Source organism: Nicotiana tabacum, chromosome 18 (assembly GCF_000715075.1).
Source record: "Nicotiana tabacum cultivar K326 chromosome 18, ASM71507v2, whole genome shotgun sequence".
NCBI lineage: Eukaryota > Viridiplantae > Streptophyta > Magnoliopsida > Solanales > Solanaceae > Nicotiana > Nicotiana tabacum.
This window is the reverse complement of record NC_134097.1, coordinates 19,377,809-19,391,464: the sequence shown is the minus strand read 5'-3', so window position 1 is coordinate 19,391,464 and position 13,656 is coordinate 19,377,809. Positions and strand designations below refer to the sequence as shown.

The following is a 13,656-nucleotide window of genomic DNA, read 5'->3' as shown; positions in this document are numbered from 1 at the left end:
AACTTTATCACTTATCAGTTACACCCAAGGCTCCCTTTCTCGAAAAAAATACTAAATATCTCAACATAAACTATTCAAATGAGGAAATTTTTATATTCATATACTCAATTAAATTAATTTGAGATAGAAATATTGGTATAGTTATTATTTTGGAAAGGTTATTATCAAAGGTAGGTCAGTAGTAGTATTCCAGTAGTTAGGACTCTATGACTCTTGACTCTATCTGTTGTCTTTTCCACTTGTTCTTTTTCTTATTAATATTTTTTTTAATTACTATTTTGGTGGAGAGATGTGTAATAAAGTTGGTTATTTGGTTGCTTCGTTTATGGAGTTTTTGTTTATTTTTATCTATTTTTTGGGATGTCTCTATCTGTTACCAAAAGTTGTATATTGAGAATGGTGGGTCCCGCGCAATCTCACTACCTAATTCCAGATCCTACGCCACAACGATTTGTCCAACTGTGACGGAGCCAGAATTTTTATTAAGGGCTGTCAAAATATAAATAATTAAATACATCGAAAAATCATGTATAGTAAATATACATAAAATAAATAAATTATCTAGCAATATAATGTAATTTTCAGGCGAAGGGGTATCGCTTGACACCCCTTGGTTCAACGTGGCTTCGCCAGTATCGAACCAAGTAATATCACGGCGAATTCTTTAGAAAAATTATAATTTTTATAATGAAATTTGATAAATAAGGTCTCTAGTAAGTAGGGGTGTTCATGGTTTGGTTTAGATCGGTTTTTCCCTAAAAAGAAACCAAACCAAGTAAGTCGGTTTTTCAAATATTAGAACCAAACCAAACCAACTAAGTCGATTTTTTCTCGATTCGGTTTATATCGATTTTTCGGTTTTTTCGGTTATTTGTCGGTTTTTTTCTTAAATATAAGACATACACTACCAAACACACATTTCGGCAACCACATTTTCAACGTAACACTATCAAATCAATTGCCCTTTGACAAATATATTATTTACCAAGATATATTGATGATAATTGAATCAAATAGTGATGAATAATTTAAGGACTCAATTAAATATATATTATTTTTAACATGAAATAGATTCTTACACTTAATAAAAGAAAACTACCAATTAAACTAGAATGTAAAGGTAAAGAACCGTACTAAAAGGGCAAACGATTAATATTTACTATAAAATTTTTAAAACTTTGTATAAAAGTATACATATATATAGGTGTAATAATAAATTTAAAATAGCTACTCCTATATTCGGTTTGGTTCGATTTTTTTAATTAAAACCAAAACCAAACCAAATTTGATCGGTTTTTAAATTTCAAAACCAAAACCAAACCAAAACAAAAAGTATCGATTTTTTTGGTCGGTTTGATTTGGTCTTCGGGTTTTCGGATTTTTATGAACACCCCTACTAGTAAGTAGTTACATAATTTTCTTTTGTCTGGAAAAATAGAACAGCTTATTTGTGGTGCTTTCTTAAAGCCTATAACCTAATGGATGTAAGATTTTGGGGTCAAATCTTATTGTTTAAATAAGATATAACTTCATGGCATTTTTTCAAGTCCATTTTTACCCATCTTAGTAGAGTCAAACCTCTCTGACAGCCTCGTTTGTTCCAAAAAAAATTTGATTGTTATAACAAAATATTGTTTTAGAGAACAAATATTATAAGTTTATAACATAGCATGAAAATTAGTTCCAAAAGAAACTTAGCTTTTATAATGAATGATTGTTATATATCGATGTTGTTATAGATATGTCTAACTGTATAAGAGATAATCACGTTTATCTAAGAAAACTAGCATTTTTTAGTCACCGCTTTGCCAAATATACCTCAACTAACATAGGAAGAGTTCCTTTGAAGAATTCATAAAAAGAAGATAGTAAAAATAGAGAGTATACAAAAGGACCACATTTCATATCCAAACCATGTACAATCACTAAGCAAATTTGTTTCACAATACAAATCTTACAAAAATTCAAAACTCATAAAAGAGCCAAGAAATGGCAATAAGAAAATCCAGCCCAAGAATAAGCAGGTTTAGAAGAAGAAAAAAATTAAGAGTCAAGAATTATTGAGCGTTCCCGCCATGTTTGCAAATAAAGAATGAACCAAGAAAGTTACCTAAATATTTAACAAATAATTTTACACTACCTCCTGCAGTGATACAAATCTATTCTTCAATAGCTTCCTGAGTATCAAAATCAATAGCTGAATACAGCAACATGGTCTCTCCATAAATTGCTCAAATGAGGCCAGTATGATAGGGATTATATGCTTGTACAGGCATACCGGGGCCGTATGGATTGGCATTTGCTCCATAAGGGTTGGCGAAAGGATTCGCAGTCGGTTGTGGTTGGGGAGTCATCATCATCATATGTTGTTGTTGTTGCTGTAACATGAAAGCCTGTTGCTGGTTCGCCATGGCTGCCATTTGCACATTAGTTGGGGCTGCCACCATGTTTGATACGTAGAACGGGTCGTATCCAACGTTTGGCATCATTTGAGAAGCTACTGGTGCAGGTTCCCACGGATTATAGCTCACATTTTGGTTGGTTTGTCTCATTGCATCATCATACAAACTATCTAGCGTAAGTTTGTCAAGTCCTCCGGCCTAGTTTTTTACAAAAGTAGGAAGCGTCAGTATAAGTATGTCTCTTTATACACAACAACAACAACAACAACAACAACAACCCAGTAAAGTCCCACTAAGTGGGGTCTGGGGAGGGTAGTGTGTACGCAGACCTTATCCCTACCCCAATAGGGCAGAGAGGCTGTTTCCAATAGACCCTCGGCTCAGGAAGATGAAAATAAAACAAGAAAACAAGAAAAGACAATTCATCAGTAACGTCAACAAACATAACCATAGAAATAATGACAGCATCCTAAAAACCATAAAATAGATGACATGCAATAACCATAACCCACAACTAAGGTCTAGAGCTATGGAAAACAGTAAGGTTAGTGTGAAGACATTAACCACAAGCCTGTCTAGGACCAACCTACTCAAACTCGCTTCGCCCCCGGAATGGAGGAGGAGAAGTTCGACTACCACCCTATCCTACAACCCTAATGCTCGACCTCCAAACCTTTCTATCAAGGGCCATGTCCTCGGAAATCTGCAATCGTGTCAGGTTCTGCCTGATCACCTCTCCCCAATACTTCTTAGGTCGTCCTCTACCTCTTCTCGAACTCACTAAAGCCAGCAGCTCACACCTCCTCACCGGAGCATCCAAGCTTCTTCTCCGCACGTGCACGAACCATCTGAGTCTTGCTTCCCGCATCTTGTCTTCCACAGAGGCCACACCCACTTTCTCCCGAATATCGTCATTCCTAATCTTATCTATCCTAGTGTGCCCGCACATCCACCTCAACATCCCGCATCTCAGCTACCTTCATCTTCTGGATATGAGTGTTCTTAACTGACCAGCACTCTGCCTCATACAACATGGCCGGTCTAACCACCGCCCTATAAAACTTACCTTTGAGTATCGGTGGCACTTTCTTGTCACATAAGACTCCAGATGCTAGCCTCCATTTCGTCCACCCCACTCCTATGCGGTAAAGTGACGTCCTCGTCAATCTCTCCATCCCCTTGAATAACCGACCCAAGGTACTTGAAACTACCTCTCTTGGGATGACCTATGATCCAAGCTCACATCCATGCCTACTTCCCTCGACTCGGCGCTGAACTTGCACTCCAGGTACTCCGTCTTAGTCCTGCTCACTTTGAAACCCTTAGACTCGAGAGCCTGTCTCCAAACCTCCAACCTCTCATTAACACCGTCTCGCGCACATCTAAATCTTCTGCATATAGGGGTGGATCCACGATTTAACTTGATGTGTTTGACCTTTAAAATTCTCTTACTGAACTCGTTGTGCTTTTGAGATTTCGCAGTTCAATATTTGTTTAAATTTCATAGGTTTTCCCATGAATATCTATGCTCCATATCGAAAATATTGGGTTCAGTTGAACCCATTGTACGAAGATTGCATGCACCTCTACTTGCATCCCATTACTTTAGCCTCCCAAATTCAAGACGGTGAAACCATAATGTTGTCTTTACAATACGATTCATTCAATTTTTTAGTGTCAATGGGCACTGATTAAAAGCAGTGAAATGAGAAAGATGCGTAATTGTACCAGTTTACTCGTCGTAGTGGCACTCTCATTCGAGCTGGGAGCTTCGACAAGAGCCAATTCCCAGCCTGTAGCTCCATTAGTAAGATTTGAAACAGCTGAAGCCGGTGGGTTGCTAGAGCCTGTGACAGCACCAAGAGTCAGAATAACAAGGCTCGGGCGAGTTTCAAACATAGTATATGGTGCAATTGATTCTGAAACACATACCAACTGGTACGATAGCTAAAGCCAAAGAATTTTTCTCATCTAGTTCTGCAACTGCTGGAGAAGGATCATCCAAAGACTAGGGACAACAAATATGAGGCTTTAAATATCCAATCATAGAGTTAAGTACAATAAGGTTATAGATGAAATATGTCTTGAAACTATTACCAAAAGATCAGCAGGTTCTGCCGGTGGAGCTTCCGTTTTAACCGGCTCCGGCTTTGGTTCAGGTTCCTTTTCAGGTTCAGGTGGAGGGGGAGAACGGGAGCCAGCATCTTTGACCTCTGAGTCCTTTTTGTACTCAATAGCCAAAATAACTTTGGGTTCCTGGATGTTGAATATAAATTGCATAGAAATTTAAGATCTCGTTGGAGTAAAACAGACTTGTACATATCATAAGCTATCAGTTTTTTGAACTGCATTATTTTCAAAGAAGTATTTTCACATGCTCGGCCCAAGAAAAATAATCAGGTCCGCACGTGAGGGGGCTTGTTAAACATAAATAAATATAAGTATTCCTTCGATGTTTACTAGCTCCGTCCAGAGATAATTGACATTTATCAAGGCATGAGAGAAGATTGCTTACCGAATCTTTCCGCACGGTAGAAGCTCGTGGTGCTTCTCTCACATACTCCTCCATTGCTTGTAAAAATGATGCAGGGGGCTTGATTATAAATAAAATGCAAAAAGATTAGGGAAACATCTACAATGATGCAATCACGAAAAAAATTGCATATATTTACCAGAAAAGTTTTCTCGTACCTGCTCAATTTTAATAAATTTCTCGCCACGTCCCACGTCGATACTTTTACATATTTCGTAAAACTCTGAAAGCGCTTCAGCCTAAAAATAAATGGAGATGTATCAGCAAAGGTGTCTAAATTCCTAAAGGAACACAGTCTCTTGAACTGTTTTGATGTATACTAGCTGGCTCTGAAAACAATCTTTCGGGATGGTACCTGCTGACCAGCCCTGCGGTATATATCGAGAGACCTAAGAGCATCTGTCCGTTGCATCTCAAAGAACTGCCAAGTAAAATAATTCGGTTAACTTTTATTAGTTATTCCAGAGGAGAAATAAGACTATCTATATTACAGCCATAAGAAAAGCCCACCTTGTCAACTAAATTAACTGTACCATCACTGATAGCGTTATAGATTTTAATGCTCTCTGAAGCAACCTATCAAAATTATAATAAGCAATCAGATAGTGAGAAACCAAATACATTAATCATTTCTGATAAATCGGTGAAGTAACAGATCACTTACCATTGAAAGTGCTAACTGAACCACAAAGTTGTGAACAGACGCCCCTTGTGGCTGCATGAAAGTTTCATGATCATAAGTTTAAGCACAATGTACTGTATATGCCATCTGAAACAAGGACATTTTGTCAAAGTAGCCACCATATTGAACTGATTATGAAGAGTAATGTACCTGACAGCCGATAATACGATACAGAAGTTGTTGTAAGGCTGGTAACTGTTCAAGCAACTCCGGCGTGTCTAAATCTTTAGTTCTCTGCATTAAATGCATTAAAATATAAGGAAATCTCAACACTCAGATGTTTCACTTCACCTAAAGATAAGAAGATTTGTATAAAAAGCAACTGGATCCTCATAATATAGAAGACTGTTAATATCCACAGAGATAGGCCATCTAAATATAAGAAGATTGATACATACATATGTTTTTTGTTTTTTGGGAAAGATAATATGTAGGTATGTGTGTGTGTGGATATATACAAACAACACACACACACACACACATATATATATATAATATGTACGTATGTATATATGTATATATGCATGTGTACATGTATGTGTGTGTGTGTGTGTGTGTGTGTATATATATATATATATATATATATATATATATATTCCTTTGTATATATTGGAAAAGATTAAAAGGGATGGTTCTCTTACCGGACGATCGGTCTCCACATCATATGTCAGCACTCGAAAACATTCCAGCCTCTCCTCCAGGAACAAGGCATACGAACGCACCCAAGCAGAGTAATCCCATGCTGAAGAGTTTATCAGAACACTTTTCAATTTCAGAGTAAAGCACTACGGCCAACTTACTATAATCAAGAAATAGGTAGATAACATGCATACCATTTGGACTAGAGTCATCTTTGAAATGAGCCATGTTAAGCATGCGATTTCTGCTGCGACCATAGTTAATAAGTTCCTCCTGGAATGTAGGGTCCACCTCTCTTAAAGCACGGTGAATGACAATCAATGTTTTTAACGCAACCTGTAAACAAACAACAGTGACAAATGAATCAGTAAAGGTGCTTTAAGTGTCAACTTTAGTGAGGATGCGAGTTAAGATTATCAAAATATCATTGCTATTCAAAGCGCGATCAGCTTTTATGCTTGACGAATTGATGTGAAACCAAGCATATTAAAGCAAAGTAAAATGATTCCTTAAACATTTAAACGAATATTTGATTAACAACATTATTCCTCAGCTCCAAAAGTTAGACCTTTCACAAAAGCAAGACGATATTTAGTCCTTTGCGACTGAAGCTAATTTAAGAAAGGAAGGGCTTATAATCTGATCTGTCCTCACTCCTCACCAATGAAATTAATGTCAGAGGCCATCCGAATCATGTGTCAGTAGACAGAATAACTAAGTACACAGCACACATACTGTTGTCTTATCTTATATGCTCTAGATAAGGCTCTTAAAATATTGGATTTCAACATGAACAAGCGAAAGACAACCCAAATCTTAATGGGTCTTCATAGGAACTTAGTTGCATCAATTTTCTATTGAATCATGATGCTATGATGTAATGTTGCCTTATACTTTACAAACTAAACACAGTAATGTCGTCTTACACTTTAAAAGCTACACAATCCCACGACATTATAATGTTCAAAAGCGTATCTTTCCCCTTATATTAGCTCATTGGGGTGTAAAACAACCCTATAGGGCTAAAGTTCACCGACCTGAGTTTATCTGATACCACCTAGCCACTAGTGTGTGATGATGGTGCCTTTAGACAACAAAGACTCTACATAAGCCAGCAACCAGATTGAAGCTCCAGTAATCAGGTGCTATACAAGATAAAAGTGATACATCAAGAAGTGAGAAACCGTGGAAACTCACCTCGTGACCCACAAAAGTACAGTACCGCTGGCATTGCTAAGTCTTGACGTAGACACTAGAATGCTGCAAGGCGAACATTACCCTATTGAGGATCTTAAAGTGATATACCCCTTAAATGCAGGTCCCTCTTGATCCAAGAAGAGAAATTGTGCGGCATAGAACAATGGACTGACTGCCCAACCATAGATGAATTGTTACATTTAGTTTTGTGGCCTAGCCCCAACGGGGTAGTGTATATGAATCCTAACTCGTCTAACCCTTAAAATAGAAAGCAATTACTCTTGGAGGAAGTTGTTGCTTCAAATGAAGTAATTATGTGGATCTTCTTCACTTCAGTTGAATAGTTTGAAACCTGGAAGCTAATGAACAGGGAATTAATACCTTATTCAATGTATAGCACTTTTTCGCTTGGAAATTTTGGCACAATTAACGTAATAACGTAGCATTTATTGGACTATAACTCAGTTACCAAATTGCAAGCTTATAGGCTTGGAATACAAAAATTCCCTGTGTGTTCCTGGTCTCTCGCGCAAAAGGAAAGAAAAGAAACGTAAAATGAATATCTATCTTAAAGTGTTCACAAATAAAGTCATAGGAAGCAGTTGTATCTCACGTCTACTCTTAGAATCTTTATGGTAATCTGTGCGGTTGTAAATAAGAAACAAAGATTAAACTAACAGGACTTCGCCAAATCAGTATTTTGAGGACTACTTCTCATTAGGTATGAAGCATGATTATAATGAGTTTATCTTTCATGAAAAAGGTGGTGCTACCAAATTGAATTTGTTATCCATACCGCCCAATTATGCGTCTTCGACAATCTTCTTGCAAGAGCGTGAATGCAGTATGCAACATCAGCTCGAGGCCTGGTAGCCGAAATGGCAGAAAAAATGGCTGAAAAATGAGAATCAGAAAATTCTATCAAGTCCCATTCTGGATGTAGTTTGTCGCTATAATTCAGTAAGTTACATCTCCATAACATGAAGATCTGATGCTTTTACCTCTTATGTACTTCTCTTTTGCTGGCTGTTCAACATGATTTGTTGCCTTAACTATAGCAATATCCAATTCCTAAAGAACATTAAGAAAACAGGTATTGAGAGAGCACCCCAAAATGGAAATAGAATGATAATAGGCAGCAAAAAAGAATATCATTACCTTATAGCCGCTATTAATTTTAGCTAAACTGACAGTAGTTGTATCCTTGAGTGCTCCAAGGGTTTTCCTTAAACTGTTCTGCGTACCTCCTCCCGACATTTCCTCTCTTCACGGCAAGAACTTCCAGCAGGCAGTGGCTATAATAATAAGTCCTACATTAAATGAATTCAAATGTACCGTAACGAAACTAAACGTTTCTCCAATGATCAAGATTGATTCAATAAAATTCCAGAAGAAGTGACAGAATGCTATCCTCTAAACTATTAGATAACCGACCACTTAGAATCCGACCAATTGCATACAAAAGACACAAAATAATGACTTTCGACAAATCTTCTACTCATATGGTATTTCACCTGAAATCCGAACACCCTATATCTAAGTCATTTTGATTTTGGTGAATCTAAACAAAAAATCAAAGAATTAAAAGAACCCACCAAGAATCAGGCTGCACATTGATTCAAACACTCAAAATCAAAGATCCAACAAAGTCAAAATTCAATCTTTACTCATATCATACATCAAGTTTTCAGCTCAACCAATAATCCCGCGACCAAAATGGCCAAAAGGGTCTCTTCCTCTGTACAAATAAGAACCAAAATAGCAGGTTTAAAAATCAACTTCATTATCAAAGATCCAACAAAGCTCAAAACTTCAATCTTTACTCATTTTATACCTCAATTTTCAGCTCAACCAATAATTCCAAAACCAAGAAAGCCAAAAGGGTATCTTCTTATGAACAAACAAAAGCAAAAAAGGCAGGTTATAAACTTAACTTCATAATCAAAGATCCATTGAAACTCAAAAATTCAATCTTTACTCATTTATACCTCAAAATTTTCAACTCAACCAATAATTCCAAAACCAAGAAAGCCAAAAGGGTCTCTTCCTATGAACAAATAAGTACAAAAATAGCAGGTTTAAAACTCAATTTCATAATCAAAGATCCAACAAAACTCAAAAATTCAATCTTTACTCATTTATACCTCAAAATTTTCAACTCAACCAATAATTCCAAAACCAAGAAAGCCAAAAGGGTCTCTTCCTATGAACAAATAAGTACAAAAATAGCAGGTTTAAAACTCAATTTCATAATCAAAGATCCAACAAAACTCAAAAATTCAATCTTTACTCTTTTATACCTCAAAATTTTCAACTCAGCCAATAATTCCACAACCAAGAAAGCCAAAAGGGTATCTTCCTAAGAACAAATAAGAACCAAAAAAGCTCAACTTCACAGTTAAAGATCCAACAAAACTCAAAAAATCAATCTTTACTGATTTTATACCTCAAAATTTTCAACTCAACCAATAACTCCACAACCAAGAAAGCCAAAAGGGTATCTTCCTGTGAACAAATAAGAACCAAAAAAGCTCAATTTCATAATTAAAGATCCAACAAAACTCAAAAATTCAATCTTTACTCATTTATACCTCAAATTTTCAGCTCAATCAACAATCCCACAACCAATAAAGCCAAAAGGGTGTCTTTTTATGGAAAAATAAAAATCAAAAAGCAAGTCTGAAAACTGAAAATTCAAGTGAAGTTGAAGAATTTCAGAGAGAAATTTGAGGAGAAAGAAAAGAGGGGTGGAAGGGGGGAGGGGGTGTTAGGACAAGGGGGAGTCTTTTTTGGTGGCCTGCAGCATAGAGAAGAAAAGTCTCCAACAATGAATTTGTTTTGGTTGGCGGTCGGCGTCATTTACCATTTAATTTTATTGTATTTTTTAAAATTTAAGCATATCTATACACTTTCTTTTGTCAATTCTTATGTGTATTCTCTACTCATATAATTGTACACGTTACTTGTGTGTGTATATATCCTCTCTGTCTACTGTTTCACTCCTTTCTTTTGCTTCTTTCTTCCATATATAGAAGCTTCGTGTGACATTTTAGTGTTGAATTTAAGTTTGATGCATTAATCAAACAGGGGTTGTGATAGAGTGATAATTATTCTTTCATTGTTAATCAGAAATTTCAGATTCGAGTTTTGACATGAAGTTGTATTTGTTAGGGAGCTTTTTACCCACTTTAAGTTCTAAGTATGAATTTTCTTTGTTAGGGAGCGCTTTATACTTCAATATTTAGGATTTTTCAGTGCGAATTCAGATTTAGTTGAACCCCAATGAAAATACCGAATAATGAAAAACCAACAAAAAAGTTCGATGCATTGAGTCTATAAAACTAACACAATAGTTAGTTTTTTTGATAATTTATAATCTAGTAAAGCGGTGTGGGATAATATTAGATATGTTATTGTTGTTGTTGTTTTATAATCTAGCAAAGATGATAATTAATTACTTGAGGAAAAAAAAATATATATATATATATATATATATATATATATCTTAAATTATAATGTACGTTTACTTGCAGCTTTGGAAATTATGCACCTTTTTTTGGTTTTCGCGATTTACTAATCTGATTAATTTATGTTGCATAGTAGAATTCACTAAAAGGGACAAAGAACTAATTATAATTAGTTATCTTATTTCTATTACTAACCACAATCCTTTAATCGCGAATGAAAGAATCTCAACTTACAATACTTTTAGATTATGAAAATTTGGCTAAGGTGCGTGCAAGATGGGCGGAGGAGTGGAGGAAGTAACGGCAAAAAAATGTATAATAATTATATCAATAAATACAAAATATATGTCATTATCTTTACTTAAATTTTACCCATTTATGGAATTTGTTGTTGTTATCTTTACTTAAATTTAGCACTTAATTATAATTAATTCAAATGTGATGTGTACATCATGTTGAATACTAATAAAAAATAAAAAAGACAAGCTTTTAGTTGCCTATTTGTTGTTTTTATACTCCATACAGATATAATAGCATTAGTATTATTTGTGAAAACATAAAAATAACGAAGTTTAATATTAAAGTAAAATACTTAAACTTTGCATTCAAGGAAAAGAAAATAAAGAATAAAGCTAATTGACCTTAATTTGTATGCTTCTCTAAAAAATCATATTAACTAAATTCATGTGGAGATTGGATAAATCTAGACTGTTAAATGTGGTGCGTGAAGCTTTAATAACTAAATTCATGTGAAGATTTCTTTTTGCCTTCTTTTCAAATATATCACTTTTTTGTTATAATTTTCTTGATTTTTTTTTCTCATTCAGTGTGTTTAATATTTGCAGTCGACTAATTCGAAGTCCCACCGCATAAAATCCCTTAAATGGGAGTATTTCCTATCAAATTTTTTTAATCTTAGGGCTCGAACTTGAAGCTTCTGATTAAAAATACTATCTTATCTATTTTACTATGGCCCTAGATAATAATTCTCAATTTTCTTATTATATATTTTCTAGTTGTGGTAAGCTTTAAAAAAAGAATAATTGCTAAGCCCAATAAAATTTGAAAAAATAATACTAGCAGTAAAATTCTTCCATTTAACTACTCCGTCTCAGAAGAAAAAGTTGTCAGAATACGGAAGCGTACGATGAATACCCAACAATAAATAAATTTCTTATACTATTGTTATGATCAAATGTAGACCGTACGATTAAGTGGTGATGAGATGGATCATCAGTAATGTGGGACCCAAAAGTTTGAGATGTGTAGTAGCTGTCCACAGCTGAGATGAGATGAGCTCAAAAGACAAATCCACAACTACATGTGCAATTTAGTGAAACTGACCACATTGTACTAACCTGTACCTGCTAACATCAATCTTGTTTTTTAAACAAAAGGAGATGTGATAGAGAGAAAAAGGACACTATTTTCTTGATTTGGTATATAACATTTGAGTTACCAATGGGGCTTTGCTAATTTGAAAATACCTAAATTTTCATTTTTTTTTACGTTAGGTTAGTGTGGGGATGACAAATGGTGCGGTGCGATGTGGTTGCGGGACAAACTCGCGTTAACTGGCAAGGATTTCAACCCGCCTCGCACCACTCCGCATAGCATTTCCATCGGCGTTCACCCGCCTCATACCAACACCTGCATCCACATGCCCCGCCCTGCCCCGTGCCGTATATATATACATATATTTCTTATTTGTTAGTTTTTTTTCTTTTGAGATTTTCGATGGAATTTTCAGTCTAATAAAAACAAATGCAAGATCTTTTCTTGATCATGTACTGAATTCGTCAATAAGAAAAAAAATATTTTTGTTGCTCACTTTAAAACCGCAAATCACCCCTTTTAATGTATTACTATTCATTATAAGTAGTATTTTACATTATAGTTGTTTCTATTCATATTAACTCTCTATATTATTATCTTACCTTTATATCTTATCATTCACGATATATTAATTTTTGCTCTAATCTGATCACGAAATTTCAAGCAAGTATTTTACTCTTTGTCTATGCACATTAATAATTAAAAAAAGAGCTGTCTAAAAAAATATAAAACTGAAGTAGGCATATATATCAAGCAGAGAAAGAATAGAAGAAGAACCAATGGTTTCATACACTTCTTTCAATTTCTGAATGTGATGTTAAAAAATTAATATTGTAATCATTAGCTGAAAAAAGTTTCAAAATGTTTCCCACTAATGAACTTCATTTCTCTAAGATAATTTGAAATACAAAATTTGGTTAAGAATTTTAAATAGCTTTTACTATTTTGATTAGAAAGTTTACCGCATTTTTCATTCTTATTTTGTGTTGCTGGATAATTTGCAGAATAGGCCAATCACAAAAGTTGCTTAAACTCGCGTAAACCCGCATAGACCTGCAATTCGCTCCGCATCAGTTTTTTCTAAAAATTACCTCAACTCGCCCCTGCCCCTGCCTCCGCCCCGCATAGCTTTAAACCCGCACCGCCCATTGTCATTCCTAGGTGAGAACTCGACTAATTTTACGCGTCGTGTAAGGCCCAGTAAAAAAAATACACTTTATTAGGGTTATTTATTTCATGATCAATTTCATTGTTAATTAATGCTAAAAGATGAATTCCTTAATATATATTAAACCATCTAAAAACTCAATTAAAATGGACGGGAGGGAGTAATAAAATAATTAATCACATCTTGCTAATTACTACATTTATTTGAAAATATTACACTAACGGGCTTTGTAT

At 35.0% G+C, this 13,656-nt stretch overlaps 1 protein-coding gene across 11 annotated transcripts; it reads right to left on the bottom strand.

Moving 5' to 3' along the window:
• Window positions 1-1,884: 1,884 nt before the first annotated feature.
• LOC107815224 (putative clathrin assembly protein At5g35200) lies at window positions 1,885-10,327 on the bottom strand. Of its 11 annotated transcripts, none has more exons than XM_075236651.1 (22): window positions 10,045-10,282; window positions 9,900-9,958; window positions 9,754-9,812; window positions 9,598-9,656; window positions 9,442-9,500; window positions 9,288-9,340; window positions 9,049-9,191; window positions 8,612-8,763; window positions 8,455-8,524; window positions 8,250-8,347; window positions 6,451-6,592; window positions 6,259-6,359; window positions 5,768-5,851; window positions 5,600-5,650; window positions 5,446-5,511; window positions 5,291-5,356; window positions 5,094-5,174; window positions 4,918-4,995; window positions 4,500-4,658; window positions 4,335-4,410; window positions 4,131-4,249; window positions 1,885-2,600 (listed from the first exon to the last, which is right to left on the bottom strand). In XM_075236651.1, exons 8-22 carry the CDS (start codon window positions 8,708-8,710, stop codon window positions 2,232-2,234), a joined length of 1,659 nt encoding a protein of 552 aa, XP_075092752.1. In that variant the 5' UTR covers window positions 8,711-8,763; window positions 9,049-9,191; window positions 9,288-9,340; window positions 9,442-9,500; window positions 9,598-9,656; window positions 9,754-9,812; window positions 9,900-9,958; window positions 10,045-10,282; the 3' UTR covers window positions 1,885-2,231. The 11 variants fall into 11 exon arrangements, with proteins under 11 accessions (XP_075092752.1, XP_075092755.1, XP_075092753.1 ...); XM_075236654.1 differs by having other exon boundaries at window positions 8,612-8,748; XM_075236652.1 differs by having other exon boundaries at window positions 9,132-9,191.
• Window positions 10,328-13,656: the final 3,329 nt, after the last annotated feature.